This window comes from Cervus elaphus, chromosome 4, assembly GCF_910594005.1.
Source record: "Cervus elaphus chromosome 4, mCerEla1.1, whole genome shotgun sequence".
Lineage (NCBI taxonomy): Eukaryota > Metazoa > Chordata > Mammalia > Artiodactyla > Cervidae > Cervus > Cervus elaphus.
Genome location: NC_057818.1, coordinates 3,502,680 through 3,517,304, shown reverse-complemented (window position 1 = coordinate 3,517,304; position 14,625 = coordinate 3,502,680). Strand labels below are relative to the sequence as shown.

Below are 14,625 nucleotides of genomic sequence, written 5' to 3'. Positions count from 1 at the left end.
TAATTGGAGGCTAATTACTTTACAATGTTGTGGTGGTTTTTGCCATACATTCACATGAATAAAGCAACTTTTTAAAGTTTTTAATTTTTAATTGGAGGGTAATTGCTTTACAATATTGTTGTGTTGTGTTGGTTTCTGCCCTATATCAACATGAATCAGGCATAGATATGCCTATATCCCACCCCTCTAGGTGGTCACAGAGGATTGGATTTGAGCTCCCTGTGTCATACAACAAATTCTCACTGACTTTCTATTTTGCATATGGTAATATGTATGTTTCAGTGTTATAAGGCAACTTTTAAAAAGACATTTTTTAAATAACTAAGGAAAATTGAATATGGATTCTTTTTTAAATTGATCTTTTTATCGAGGTAACATTGGTGTGTGAGTATATGTTTCATGTGTACAACATTATATTTCTATTTCTATATACACCACAGCCTGCTCACTACCAAAAATTTAGTTTCATCCCACCACCAGTTGCCAGCCATACACTTATACCATATGTTGCTCATTTTGCCCTTCTCACCCTTTCCCCTCTGGTAACCACTACTCTGTTTTGTATCTACATGTTTGCTTTTGTTCGGTTTGGTTTCTCCACTTGTTTTGTAAATTCAGTGTGAGCAAAATCATATAGTATATTTCTCTGACTTATTTCATTTAGCATGATGCCCTGAAGGTGCATTCATGTTGTCACGACGGTAAGAGTTCATCTTTTTATTTTTTAATTTTTTGGCTGTGTTTTCAGGCTTGCAGAATCTTAGTTCCCTGACCAGAGATTGAACCCATGTCTCCTGCAGTGGAAGCACAGAGTCCCAACCACTGGATCACCAGGGAATTTCCCAAGATTTAATCTTTTTAATGGCCGAGTAATATTCCATTTTCTTTATCCATTCATCCATGGATAGTCACTTAGGTTATTTCCATATCTTGGCTGTTTAAAATAATGCTGTGATGGACATAGGGGTGTATGTATCTTTTCAAAGTAATGTTTTCATATTCTTTGGATAAACACACAGAAGTGAAATAGCTATGTCAGGTGGTAGTTCTGTTCTTAATATTTTGAGAAACCTCTCTACTGTTTCCCATACTGGCTGCTCTAGTTTGCAGTTCCACTAACCGTATATGAGGGTTTTTTCCCACAGCCTCCCCAAGGCTTGTTGTTTCTTGCCTACTTGATGATAGCAGTTCTAACAGGTGTGAGATGGTATCTTGCTGTGGTTTTAATATCTTTTCATGTGCCTGTTGGCCATCTGTATGTCTTCCTTGGAAAAATGTCTGTTCAGCTCCCCTGCCCATTTTTTTTAAAATTTCTGGCTGCACTGGGCAGCATGCAGAGTTTTTGTCCCCCGACTAAGGAACAACCCCACTCCCCATGTAATGGAAGTACAAAGCCCTAACCACTGAACAGCCAGGGAAGTCCCATCCTCTGCCTAGTTTTCAATCAGGTTGTTTAACTGTTGTTCAGTCGTATGCATTCTTTGTAATGCATATTAACCCCTTAGTGGATATGCAATTTACAAATATCTTCTCCCATTCGGCAAGTTGTCTTTTTATTTTGTTGGTTGTTTCCTTTGCTGTGTGGAAGCTTTTTAGTTTGACACCGTGCCATTTGTTTATTTTTTGCTTTTATTTCCCTTGCCAGGGGAGACATATCTAGAAAGATATTGTTAAAACTGTTTTCAAAGAGTATACTGACAGGACTTACATGGTGGTACAGTGGTTAAGAATCTGCGTTCCAACGTAGGAGACTCAGGTTCAGCCCTGGTCAGGGAACTAAGATCCCACCTGCCATGGGGCAACTAAGTCTGCTCACTGCAACCACTGAGTCTGCTGTAATAAAAGATCCCGCCTGCTGCGGTGAGATCCCACGCGCCACAACTGAGATCCAATGCAGCCAAATAAACAAATAGATTAAAATATATATATGCTACCTATGGTTTCTTCTAGGAGTCTTATGGTTTCAGGTCTTACATTCAAATCTTTAATCCATTTTGGGCTGACTTTTGTGAATGCTGTGAAATAGTAGTGTAGTTTCTCTCTCTCTCTCTCTCTTTTTTTTTTTTTTTTTGCATGTGGCTGTCCAGTTTTCCCAGCTCCATTTATTTCTTTTTTTAAAATTTCATTTATTTGGCTGCGTTGGGTCTTAGTTGCAGTCACGTGGGATCTTTCATTGTGGCGCTCAGGCTTAGTTTCTCTGCAGCATGTGGGAGCTTAGTTCCCCGACCAGGGATCAAACCCGAGTCTCCTGCGTTGCAGGGCAGATTCCTGACCACTGGATCACCAGGGAAGTCCCCCCAATTCCATGTATTAAAGAAACTATCCTTTCTCTGTTGTAAGTTCTTTGAACCTTTGTAGTAAATTAACTGTGGGGTTTATATATGTGCATTTACTTGAACATGGATTCTGTGTTAGATGATAAGGGATTGTGTGTGTATACTAAGTAGCTTCAGTTGTGTCTGACTCTTTGCCACCTGATGAACTGTAGCCCACTAGGCTCCTCTGTCCATGGGCTTCTCCAGGCAAGAATACTGGAGTGGGTTGCATGCCCTCCTCCAGGGGGCCTTCCTGACTCAGGGATCAAACCTGTGTCTCTTATGTCTCCAGCATCGGCAGGCGGGTTCTTTATCTGCAACCACTGGGAAGCCCAATATAAGAGATTATTGGTTTGGAAATATGCAATAATAGTAATCTTTAAAAAATCTTAACACACTGGTAAAATGGCATGTCTGGGATTTGTTTTAAAATACTCTAGGGCAAAATTTAGAGGATGGGTGAAATGGGAATGACAGAGTGTTGATAATTTTAGAAGCTGAATAATGGCTATATGGGGCTTCCCTGGTGGCTCAGCTGGTAAAGAAGCCTCCTGCAATGCGGGAGACCTGAGTTTGATTCCTGGGTTGGGAAGATCCCCTGGAGAAGGGAATGGCTACCCACTCCAGTAGCCACTCTCTGGCCTGGAGAATCCCATGGACAGAGGAACCTGGCAGGCTATAGTCCATGGAGTCTCAAAGAGTCAGACATGACTGAGTGACTTTCACAATGGCTGTATGAGGGTCCATTATACTATTCTATTCTACCTTGTTTGGTTTGTTTAACAATGCTATAATACTGTTTCAAAAATACATCAAATATAGCAGAGGGGCAAAAGTATTGATTAGTACAGAATTCCAAAGAGTTCATCTTCCAATAGAAGATTCTGAGCTGGGCCCTAGGGCAGTGAAAGCACACCTTTGCCAACAGCCTTCTGCGTTTCATTCAGAGGAGAGAAGCCACGGGAACCACTCCCAGAAGATGCTTTGGATTCGACTTGATGGGATTTTTATAGAACATTTGCAGAGATGATGCACTTCCAGACTTTATCAATTATCTTCTGTTGTGTAACAAGCTATCCCCAAGCTTAGTGGTTGAAAATAAACAAACATTGACTATTTCTCATGATTCTGTGGGGTGGCTAGGATTCTGGGCTGACTTGACTGGGGCCAGATGGACTAGTTTAGGATGGTCTCATTCAGATGCCTGGGGCCTCCTGTAGGAAGCTAGCCTGTAATTGTTTACACGATGTGAAGCCCTCCCAGCAGCAAGAGAGGACAAGCCGGAAGCCCAGGCACACCCCATTGATCAGAGCAAGTCACATGGCCCAGCCCAGACCAAAGCAGGTAGAAACAGAGCCTCCCTTGCAGATGGGACTTGTAGTTACTGAACAGGGAATGGGAGCCAAGGGGCCAGGCAGGGTCTAACTCAGCCCACATCTCTGGATGTCACTGACTACTCAGATGTGGCCAAGAGTGGACCCTGTGTAATTCATGTGCCCTGGTTCTAGAATCCTCACTTCACTGGTAGAACAGAGGTGGTGGGTGAAATGTTATTCAGAAATATAAACCCTGAGCAAACAGAAGAAAATCATTCCTGTTTGTGCTTTTGTTTATTTATTTATTTTTTTCTTTCCCCGTGGCTTAAACTCAGTCCTGTTTTTCTTCTTCCTCCTCCTTAAATTGAGCGTGTGTGACTCACTGCTCAGGACTGCTAGGTGCTATAGTATCCCTCCCCACATTCTCAAAGGGCAGAATGGCTTGATTCACAGGAGGAGGTGGGACTGGGTGTTAGTCTTAGGACAGCTCCCTCTGCCAGCCCTGTTTCTTCATATCTAGACGAGGGGGTTGCAAGGCATGTCTCTGAGGCCCTTGTGGCCCTTCCCTGCCTAGAGATGCGGCAGGTGGTCCGGCTCTCTGTGCCCTGGGTCTCAGGTCAGGCCAAGCCTCTTTGGGAAGAAGGATGCTCTGTGTTGGTGTAATAGACTTGTGGCAAAAGTGGCCCTAGTTCTTCACACGCACCGGCATCCATACCTTTCTCTGCCTTTAAATTGAAGTATGATTGATTTACAATTTTGTGTTACCCTCAGGCACACAGCAAAGTGACTCAGTTATACATCTGGAGCAGGGACAGGCTGCCCGCTCCAGGATTCTGGCCTGGAGAATCCCATGGCGCAAAGAGTTGGACACGATTGAGCGACTTTCACTTTCTTTTTTTTATTTTTATTTTTTCGACTTTCATTTTCACATGTTCATCTTGCTCCTTTGTCTGAGGCACTGTCTGCTGACTTCCCCCCAGTGAACGTGTGGCTCCCTGTCACTGCTTCCCTCCCTTCCCCACACATACGCACCCTCCCCAGGCCCTTTGTCCTTCCACGATCCATAAGTCATGGTTCTGTTAAATTAACATTCACTTTTGACTTGCTACTGTGACTTTGAAAATGCTATTTGCTATTGAACTATGTAAAATGATACTCCAACTTTTGCTTTCTTGTCCAAGTTCTCTCTGCATGAGCTTCCATAGGACTCTTCTAAGCCCCTGGGTAGAGTGGGGCTGGGGAGGCAGAGGCGATTCTTAACTCCTCCCTGTCCCCTTCCTCAGCAGAGAGAGGCAGGCAGACAGACAGACACCCTGTGCTTTCCCAGGGTTCAGCAAGGCTCCTCTCTTAGGTGACTTCCTCCGTGGCACCCTCCCCCTCCCAGAGAAGGGTCCGGCTTCTGTGTCATCAGGCAGCGCCCGCTTTGTGCCTGCCTTGGTTTCCACACATCTCTCCCATTTCAGTGGGTGGCACCCAGGGCCAGGGCTCTGCGGTGTGGCCTGAATGTGACCATGACCCCTTTTCTCACTTTCTCAGCTTCTTCATCCCAGTCTGGTGGCCCAGGGTACATGGTAGAAGCCTTTCTGAGAGATTTCTGAGAGATATCTTAGTGAGGAGCTGGCTGGGAGAGTTTTGGGGCATGGATGGGGTGCAGAGGCAGATTCTGGCGTGCGTGTAGGAGGTCTGGATCCGCGGCTGTTCTGGTGGTGGGAGCAGGACAGGAGCAGGAAGCAACGTCCAGGCCCCGGTGCACAGGATGCAGGGCCAAGGTATCTGAAGGGCTGCGGGACCGCCAGATTACAGGGCGGCCCTGGAGAAATGGAAGCTCCATCCGCACCAAAACCTGTCCACGGAGCCTCATTGTGTTCTCAATCATCAGAAACGGGAAACAAGCCAGCTGCCTTTCAGCTGGTGAGCAGAGGCTGTGCAGTGGGGCACTACTTGGCAAGGAAAGGGAACAAACGACCAAGACAGGCAGCATCCCGGCTAAGCCCCCGATGGCAGTCAGCTAAGGGAAGGGACACAGACCGCCCTCTGTGATTGCATTTATGAGGCTCTCTGGAAGCAAAACTGCTGGTCAATGAACAGGCGTAGTTCCTCCCACCCTGGGGCCAGGGCGGGAGGAGTGGTTGACCGTAGGCTGGCAGGAGGGAACCTTCTGGGTGGATGGAGATGTTTTACATCTTGATTATTACAGTGGCTGCGTGGCTCTGTGCATTTGTCAAAATCCATAGAATTGTATGCTAGAAAAAGGTGAAATTTGCTATGGGTAGTTCTTACCTCAGTAAACCTAAATAAAGCAAACACAATGATGACAAAAGGTTTCAGCCTGGTCAGTATTTGTGGTGATGCTGTGGCAGCAGGAAAGTTACCAGTGTGGGTCGTAGAAGGAGGTTCAGGGGTGCTCTCCCACACGGGGTGAACGGACACCTGTGTTCTCTCGTGAGGCCCTTCCTGCCTGCAGGGAAGCGCCACGGGTGAGTCGGCCCATCCAGCACGCTGTGGAGGAGCCATGGATGTCACAATGGAGAAGACCCCCAGATCACACATGCTCTCCCCTCATGCCAGCAGCCTGTGGCCATCTCCCCAATGGGGAGAAGGGAACAGGGTGGAACAGAACTGAATCAGAGGCTGAATTTCAGAGCTGGCTCTGTCACTTGCCAACTCAGCGTCTCAGAGCCTCAGTTTCCTCATCTGCAAAATGGATACAACAGCCCATACCTCACAGAGCCGGGTGAGGGATAAACGATGGTGATTGTGTGAAAGCCCCGAGCCCCATACCCAGCTGTAACTCACTAGCTGGCTGTGGCTGAATTCCTGTTGCTCTTCTTACAAGCTGTGTGGCCTTGGACAAGTGTCTTAACCTTTCTGGGCTTTGAGCTCCTCATTGATAAAATGAAGCTTTATGGCCCCATAAGGTTGTTGTGAGGATTTAATGAGTATAAAGGCCTTAGCTGTGGGCCTACCATATAGTGAACACTCAGAAAAAGTCACAGCATTTTTATAATAGGGTTGCCAGATTTAGCAAATGAAGATACAAGATTCCCAGTTAATTTGGAATTTCAGATAAGCAGTGAATATTTTTGTAGTATAATGTGCTTTAGTCTTTCAGTTGTGTCTGACTCTTTGCCACCTGATGGATTGTAGTCCGCCAGGCCCCTCTGTCCATGGGGCTTCTCCAGGCAAGAATACTAGAGTGGGTTGCCGTGCTCTCCTCCTGGGGATCTTCCCAACCCAGTAATCAAACCGGGGTCTCCTGCATTGCAGGTGGATTCTTTACCAGTTGAGCTAACAGGGAAGCCCCATTCATGACATAATTATACTAAAAAAAATTTGTATCATTTATCTGAAATTCAAATTTAACTGGGCACTCCATACTTGGGGAGGCAGATTTGGAATGTGGGAATGGAACTAAGCCTGAAAGTGAGTAGAGGGGTGAATGATCTGTTTTTCTTTTTTTTTAATCTCCCTGCAGTCTAAATCATTCATCTAGTTTATCTATGATCTCCCCTCAGGAATCTCTCGGGGTTTAACCCACACAGCCCATTCATTTCTTGGTCCTGCTTTTGTTTTGGCCCCGGGCCGTCCGCCTGTATCCTTTGAACTTGCTCCTGGACTGAGGCTGTCCTGTGGATGCCCTGTCGTCCTGCATCTGAGCGGTGCGCCTCTGGCCTTCCCGTGGGCCCAGCCGGCCGTGGCTGCCACCCGCGCGGTAGGCTCTGCGTGCCTGTGGCTGGGGGCTGAGTGGCAGCACCACTCTTACATAATCGGTTTCTCTCCTCCTTTCTCTTTCCAGAGCCAGATTTCACACTGAGCAGCTGCAGACGGAGAAATCAGAGAAAGCACAAGCCAGCCACAGATTCCAGGGCCTGCGGGAGACTCTCCTCCCACTCAGAAGGAAGACCCCGAGGCGACCGTCTCAAGCCAGGTCTTGCTGCCATGGGACCCACGACCGCCGCCCACTGGCTGCCCTCCGCACTGCCGGGCAGATAAGGGTGAGCCCTGCCCGGAGCACCTGCCAGCACCTGGCCACTCCCCCGAGGCCAGCCCTCCTCACTCCGGGCTCCCTCTGCTGACCTGAGGCCATGTAGACCCTCCTCGGGCCTCTGTGAGCACACACACCTCTGGGGACGCACGTCTGTTCTCTGCGAGACCCAGCGCACCACCATGCCCCAGGGATTCGCCTGGCTGCGCTGTGAGTACCCAGCAGGGCTGGGGGGCCCGTGGGGACTGCCCGGGGAGGCCTTGGCCCACAGCCGGACTCTGCTGTAACCACGGGAACCAGGGCATTCTTCCTGGGGAGAAGTTGAGATGCTTCCCAGCTTAACGGCAGGCACCCTCAGGGACTCCCACGCCGTCTGCCCCATCTCCAGCTCAGACAGGCATGGTGGCTGTGAGCCTTGGAGTGGGTGGGCACAGTCAGTGGGTCACGGGGACAGGACAGGCACTCGGGGTGGGAGGCAGGGTCTCACCTGCCCAGACTCACTGGTGCTGCGGAGTACGGTGCAGAGATTCTGGCTTCCCTGGGGGTGGCCAGGCCGGGGTGGGGGCTTATGAAATTGTTTGGGCCCTGAGACACATGACAGAAGTGCAGGCTGTCCCTCTGCCTCTCCCTCCGTGCAAAGCTAAATCAAAAGGCAGGAAGAGAACAGTGTTGTTGGGAAAAAGAAAAATAGTTGAAATGAGGACAGAAAAGAAAAAGAATCTAGAAGCCTATCGAGCCTGCTGGTGGGAGGCCAGACCAAGCTCCCTTCAGACTCCAGGATTCAATTTAATCGACTCAAATTCAACATGTTTTTTCTGGTGCCACCCACATGCCCACTGGAGAGGCACTGCCATGGTGACAAGGACCTAGGCTATCTTGTGCGTCTCTAATACCTGGCATGGAGTTAGCTGCTGGGAGCCATGTGCTGTTTACATGAGGTCTGGGCTCTGATCCTCCGAGGGATGCGCTGAGGAGCTGGGTCCTCCCCGGCCCTTGTGGAGGGCACTGCAAAGGGTCAGGATGTTCAGAACGGCTGGGAGGGCCCAGACTTGGTGTTCTGGAATTTTCCAAGTCATGAGGAGCAGGGGGAGCAGGAGAAACAGCAGAGCGAGGTGCCACTTGAAATGGTCTCAGAGGCGGGTGGGTCCGCATCCTTAAAGCTGGGGAGGTGAGGATGGCGCTCCTTCCAGGGAGGGGAACAGCGTGCGCAGAGGCCCAGCAGGGGGGGCGAGAGGCCAGGCTGGGCATCCGTTTGGGCTCAGGAGGCTGAGGCCATGGGAGCCAGGGTGAAGGGCGCCTGATTGATGAGATAGCAGGGAGCCCTGGAAGATGCGTGGTCTGGGGTGGGAGCTGGGATTGGGAGTCCCTCTGCTTTGGGGAGAGTCTCTGTTCCATCCTTCCGGGCAGGAGGTGATGAGGGTCCCTTCGAAGATGGAGGTGAGAATGAAGAGGCCTGGCAGAGGGGCAGGGCACGTGAGGTGGAGCGCAGGGGTAGTGGGCCGGCTGCGGTGGGGGGCTGTGGATCAGGAGCTCAGAAGGGACTGGGTGCTGGAGAAGGGCTGGCTGTCCTAATGAACTGCCACAAACTTGGTGAAACAGCAGAAGTGCACTCTGTCACAGTTTGGGAGGTCAGAGGTCTGAGATCAAGCTGTCGGAGCTCTGCTCCCTCCGAAGGCTCTGTGGAGGGTCCTTGCTGCCTCTTCCAGCCTCTGGCGGCTCCTTGTGTTCCTTGGCTTATGGCTGCGTTGCCCCAGGCTGCCCTGCTCTGTGAAGGCCATGTGAAGGGTCTTTCCCTCTGCGTCTCTGTGTCCTTTCCTTGTCCTGAAAGGACACAGTCATTGGAGTTAGGGCCTACCCTAAATTCAGGGTGAGTTCAGCTGGAGACTCTTAACAACAGTTGCAGAGACCCTGCCCTTGGAAGGCAGATAGGCAGTGAGGCTTCAGTCCTGCTGCCCCTGCCTGCTTATCTGTGTGCTGCCCGGCTTTTCAGAGTTGAGGCAGCGGGAAAGGAGCCTAACCCTGGAGATGGTAGCTGGGCTGCAGGGCTGGAGGGAGCCTCAGTTTGGGAGGAGACAGGTCATCTGGGTAGGGTTTCTGGGGGCGCCCACCGCTGCCAGTCTGGGAAGCCTGGGGGCTCCGCAAGTCCCTGCTGTGTGCCTCGTTGGCAGGCCCTGAAGGCTCCAGACTGGACTCAGATGAGGGCAGGTGGAGAGCCACTTGGGGGTGCAGTGGGCAGCCACAGGGTGCCAGCCACGTTGGAAAGGAAATTCAGTATGGACAGACACCCTGATTGTGAAAGAAAAGACGGAAATTTTGATGTTTATGTGACATCTCTGTGCCCCGAGGACACCTGTCTGTGCCCTGTCACTTTCTGCCAAGCACAGTCACCAGACCAGCAGCATCAGCTTGACTTTGGAACCTGTTAGAAGTGTAGATTCTCTGCCCCCCACCCCACACCCTGCCTGCTGAATCAGGTACTGTGGGTGGGGCCTGGCACTCTGGGCCTTTACCAGCTTCTGCAGGAGACCCAGATGCCTGCTCCCAGTTCCCTAAAGTGCTGAGTAACATGACCTCGCTGGGGTTCAGAGCGCTGTGCATCCACACACTGGGAGCTGCCTTGTCTGCTCAAGACAGTGAGTGAAATTGGCCAGATGGTGCTAGAGACAGAGGCTGGTCCGGGCGGGGGAGGCCCCAGGGAGGGAAGGAGTCTTGGTCTTACAGTGCGAGAGGACAGCCAGGGCAGGGGCAGTGTGTGGGCCAAAACCCCAAGGCAGGAATGATCTTGATGGACAGGAGCACCCAGCTGAGGGGGCGACTGATGTAGAGACAAGGTAGGGAGCAAGCGGAAACACCGGTTTGTCTGTTCCTTGGTCTAATTATTGGGTCAAGAACATGGGAAGGGGAGAGAGACAGGAAGTGCCAGATGGATTACAAATTTGCAAGTTCTTGCTGGGGTCAGACTTCTACGACGGGAAGCGCGGGTGGGCTGCAGCCCGTGAGGGGCGCAGGCTTGAGCAGACCTGAGCTCCTGGCCGGGCGGGGGCACAGCTCTGAGCAGTGGGGGTGAGGGGTGGGGTGGGGCTGGGGTGGGCAGTGAAGCCCCCAGCTCAGGCCCAGGAGGTGTAGGAACAGAAGGGTTCCCAAGTGCCGGGGAGGTGGGTGGGGAAAGTCCGGCCAGTAATTCCTGCTTGCAGCAAGAGGTGACTCAGCCTGCCTGGCTAATCTGGGGGGAAAGGAAGGAAAGGAAAAAGCACTGCTTTTGGCTATAACAATAATAGGCAATACTTGTAGAATATACCCTACAAAATATAAAGAAGAACATAACATCCCATAGATATTTGGTGCATTTCTTTCCGTTGCATTTTCTGTGCACACACACACAGAGTTAATGAATTCAAGTCATGCTCTTTTAAACTTCACTAAGCATATCAAAAGTATTTTTCTTGTCATGAAAGTATATCATAAGTATTCTTTAACAATGTGATTTTTATTGACTGGATTCATTATTAATGAACATCTAGGGCACGTATAGATGTTTGCTATTATAAAATAATACTGCAGTGGAAGTCAGTGTCTCTCATTTGTTTTCCTTCACATTTATTCCTAGAAATGAGTTTAATGGGTCAAAGGGTGTGGACAATTTTAAAGTTTAGTGGGTTGAAATGTGAATATTTTAAAGTCCATCAATAACAAAAACTGCCAAAGTGCTTTCCAAGATGAGAGCATTTGCCTCACTACTTCACCAGCACTCTAATAATTTTATTCTATTAAAATAAAGCAACAGCAACAAAAACAACTCATTTTCTATTTGGTAGGTGAAGCATGGATCTGATTGTTTTAGTGTGAATTTATTAATGAGGTTCATTTTCAGATATGTCCCTTGCAAATCCATATTTTGTTCTTTCTGCTCTGATCCATTGAACTCTTGTTCTTATTTGTTGTAGATTCTCTCAAATATATTTTTAAGTCTGTTCAGGTATGCAGAAATCACAGTTTTTAAAGTCACAGTGACCCATAGTGGTGAAGGTGGGTAATGTTCAGATCGTTTGTATGGAAAGAGAAACAGCCTGAGTGAGGTTCGGTCAGCGTTCTAGAAAGACCACACAGGAAGGGCCGCTACACGCCTGCTGGCACCAGCACCTGAGAGGCCTGTCAGAGTCAGACAGCAGGGAGGACAGTGGCGCGGGTCGCCCTGGGGTCATTGGAAGAGTTCTGACCAGACTCCACAGTTCCAGAGTCTGCGTGGAAAGGGCAGCAGCAGGCCTTGGAAACTCCTTGGTTCTAGACGAGGGGCAGAGGTTGCCCTGGAAAGGAGGGTGCCCGCTCCCAGGGCAGGAGCAGGCAGGAGGCTGGGGACCAACCCCGGGCCGTGGATCTGGGGGCTCTGCCCGGCCGAGGTGGGAGTGGCTGGGCTGGGCGGCACGTGCATGTCTGAGTTGTTGTCCCGGAGCCCCGGCCCCAGGGAAAGGCTGCCCAGTGCTAGGATGGCCTCCTGGGGGCCCAGCGCCCCCAGCCCGGCCTGTGAGGACGTGTCCTCTCGTAAAGGGAGGCGCGTGCTCACTCTGCACACAGGTGCGTGAAGGGAGGCGTGTGCTCACCGCACACCGCAGGAGCAGTGTGAAGCAGCAGGTGCTCACGTGTTCTTGCTGGGTGCGGCCCGCAGATCTTGGGATCCTCCTCGGCCTGGCCTTGGGAAATGAGGGCTTGGAGCCGTGGCCCTTGACCCAGAGCGACGCGTGCGCCGTCACTGGCTTCCTGCGGGACAAGCTGCAGTACCAGAACCGCCTTCAGTACATGGTACCCTCGGGCCCTCGCCGCGTCCTCTTCCCGATGGGACCGTGCCCCTCCCTGGCCTGGCGTCAGCCCCGAGCCCGCCCGGCCCCTCGCACACACCCTGAGCCCGGGCTGCGCTGCCTGTCCTTGCCCCTGCCAGCCGTCCGCAGGCCCTCACCCGCCTCTCATCTGACCCTTGATCCCACCTCCACGTGGCCCCAGGGGAGAAGGAATTGCAGGAAATCCTGGGGGAAGCCCAGACATGTACTATTAACCAGGGTGATAAGGACCTGGAAATTATAATGTTTGATTCTTTTATTAGGGTGAATCATGTGGCATGTGGCTCTATAGGTCCTTTTTTTTTTCAACAGCTTTGAAGACATATTGAGACATAATTCATATACCACACAATTTATGTACTTAAGTGTACATTTCACTGATTTTTAGTGCATTTTCAAAGTTATGAAACCATCACTATGATAAGTTTCAGAGAAATCCTTTAAAGTTATCTTCCTTAAAAAAAAAAAAAGTTATCTTCCTCACCCAAAGGAGATGGTTCTCTCAGAGTAGTAAGCCTCTCATCCCACATTTTGGCCTGAGACTAGGCCTGGTGAGGACCTATCCTTCCCTGTTTCCTGGAGGAAAGAGCTATCTTTGTCCCAGCTGGGGGCCAAGCACATATTTTCTGTGGAGGACCACTGCTATGACCTCTGCTGTCAAGGGCCGGTCCGGGGTTCTTCCCCTGCATCAGATTCCTCTGGGAGGCTGGGGGAATCTGAGCCGTTTCTGACTCTGACCTTATCCTTTGTTCTTTTATCTTCCTAGAAACACTACTTCCCCATCAACTACAGGGTCAGTGTGCCTTATGAGGGGGTGCTCCGAACAGCCAACGTCACGAGGCTGGTAAGAATCCCCTCCTCTGGACTGGGGAGGCCCCTGCCTCCCGGGACACCCTGGGCGCCCTGCCAGGGAAGCTCACTGGTTTGGGCCGGTCCCGCTGCCAGGAGGCTTTCCTGGCCCCTCAGGCAAGCCCACCCTTGGCTCAGGCCCAAGCTTGCTCCCCACCCCCGGGGGCTGCCCGTGGTCTACCCCCTGTGCAGGGCAAATCTGGGGGGCGTCGGGCCTGGGGGCGGGGCTTCAGTAGCTTCTCTGTCCCTGCAGCAGCGGGCCCGGGTGAGCCAGCAGGAGCTTCGGTATCTGTGGGTCCTGGTGAGTCTCAGTGCTACTGAGTGGGTGCAGGAGGTGCTGCTCGAGGGCCACCCGTCCTGGAAGTACCTGGAGGAGGTGCACACGCTACTGCTGGACGTCAAGCAGGGCCTGCGGGTGAGCGCTGCGGGGGTGCGGGCAGGTGGGGCCGGTGCGTGTGTGCGCGCGCGCGCGAGCATTCTGGGGTGCGGGCGGCAGGGTGCGTGTGTGTGTGTGTGTGTGTGCCGGCAGGTGAGCATTCTGGGGGTGCGGGCGGCAGGGTGCGTGTGTGTGTGTGTGTGCCGGCAGGTGAGCATTCTGGGGTGCGGGCGGCAGGGTGCGTGTGTGTGTGTGTGTGTGCCGGCAGGTGAGCATTCTGGGGGTGCGGGCGGCAGGGTGCGTGTGTGTGTGTGTGTGCCGGCAGGTGAGCATTCTGGGGTGCGGGCGGCAGGGTGCGTGTGTGTGTGTGTGTGTGCCGGCAGGTGAGCATTCTGGGGGTGCGGGCGGCAGGGTGCGTGTGTGTGTGTGTGTGTGTGTGCCGGCAGGTGAGCATTCTGGGGGTGCGGGCGGCAGGGTGCGTGTGTGTGTGTGTGTGTGTGTGCCGGCAGGTGAGCATTCTGGGGGTGCGGGCGGCAGGGTGCGTGTGTGTGTGTGTGCCTGAAGGTGAGCATTCTGGGGGTGCAGACAGGCAGGGTGCGTGTGTGTGTGTGTGTGTGTATGCCTGAAGGTGAGCATTCTGGGGGTGCAGGCGGCAGGGTACGTGTGTGTGTGTGTGTATGTGCGCGCGCGTGTGAGCATTCTGGGGTGCGGGCGGCAGGGTGCGTGTGTGTGTGTGTGTGTGCCTGAAGGTGAGCATTCTGGGGGTGCGGGCGGCAGGGTGCGTGTGTGTGTGTGTGTATGCCTGAAGGTGAGCATTCTGGGGGTGCAGGCGGCAGGGTGCGTGTGTGTGTGTGTGTGTGTGCGCCTGAAGGTGAGCATTCTGGGGGTGCGGGCGGTAGGGTGCGTGTGTGTGTGTATGTCTGTGTGTGCCTGAAGGTGAGCATTCTGGGGG

General features: G+C 51.7%; 1 protein-coding gene across 4 annotated transcripts in view; it reads left to right on the top strand.

The window, feature by feature from the left end:
* IL34 (interleukin 34) overlaps nucleotides 1–14,625 on the top strand; it is a 71,144-nt gene that overhangs the window by 52,619 nt on the left and 3,900 nt on the right. For 3 of the 4 annotated variants that reach the window (XM_043898024.1, XM_043898025.1, XM_043898027.1), the window contains 4 exons: nucleotides 7,428–7,826; nucleotides 12,280–12,413; nucleotides 13,215–13,292; nucleotides 13,551–13,712. In XM_043898024.1, the coding sequence (XP_043753959.1) occupies nucleotides 7,799–7,826; nucleotides 12,280–12,413; nucleotides 13,215–13,292; nucleotides 13,551–13,712 (402 nt within the window). In that variant the 5' untranslated portion in view covers nucleotides 7,428–7,798. Of the gene's footprint in view, nucleotides 1–4,727; nucleotides 6,366–7,427; nucleotides 7,827–12,279; nucleotides 12,414–13,214; nucleotides 13,293–13,550; nucleotides 13,713–14,625 lie in introns of those variants that run through there. The other variant, XM_043898028.1, reaches the window with a different exon arrangement.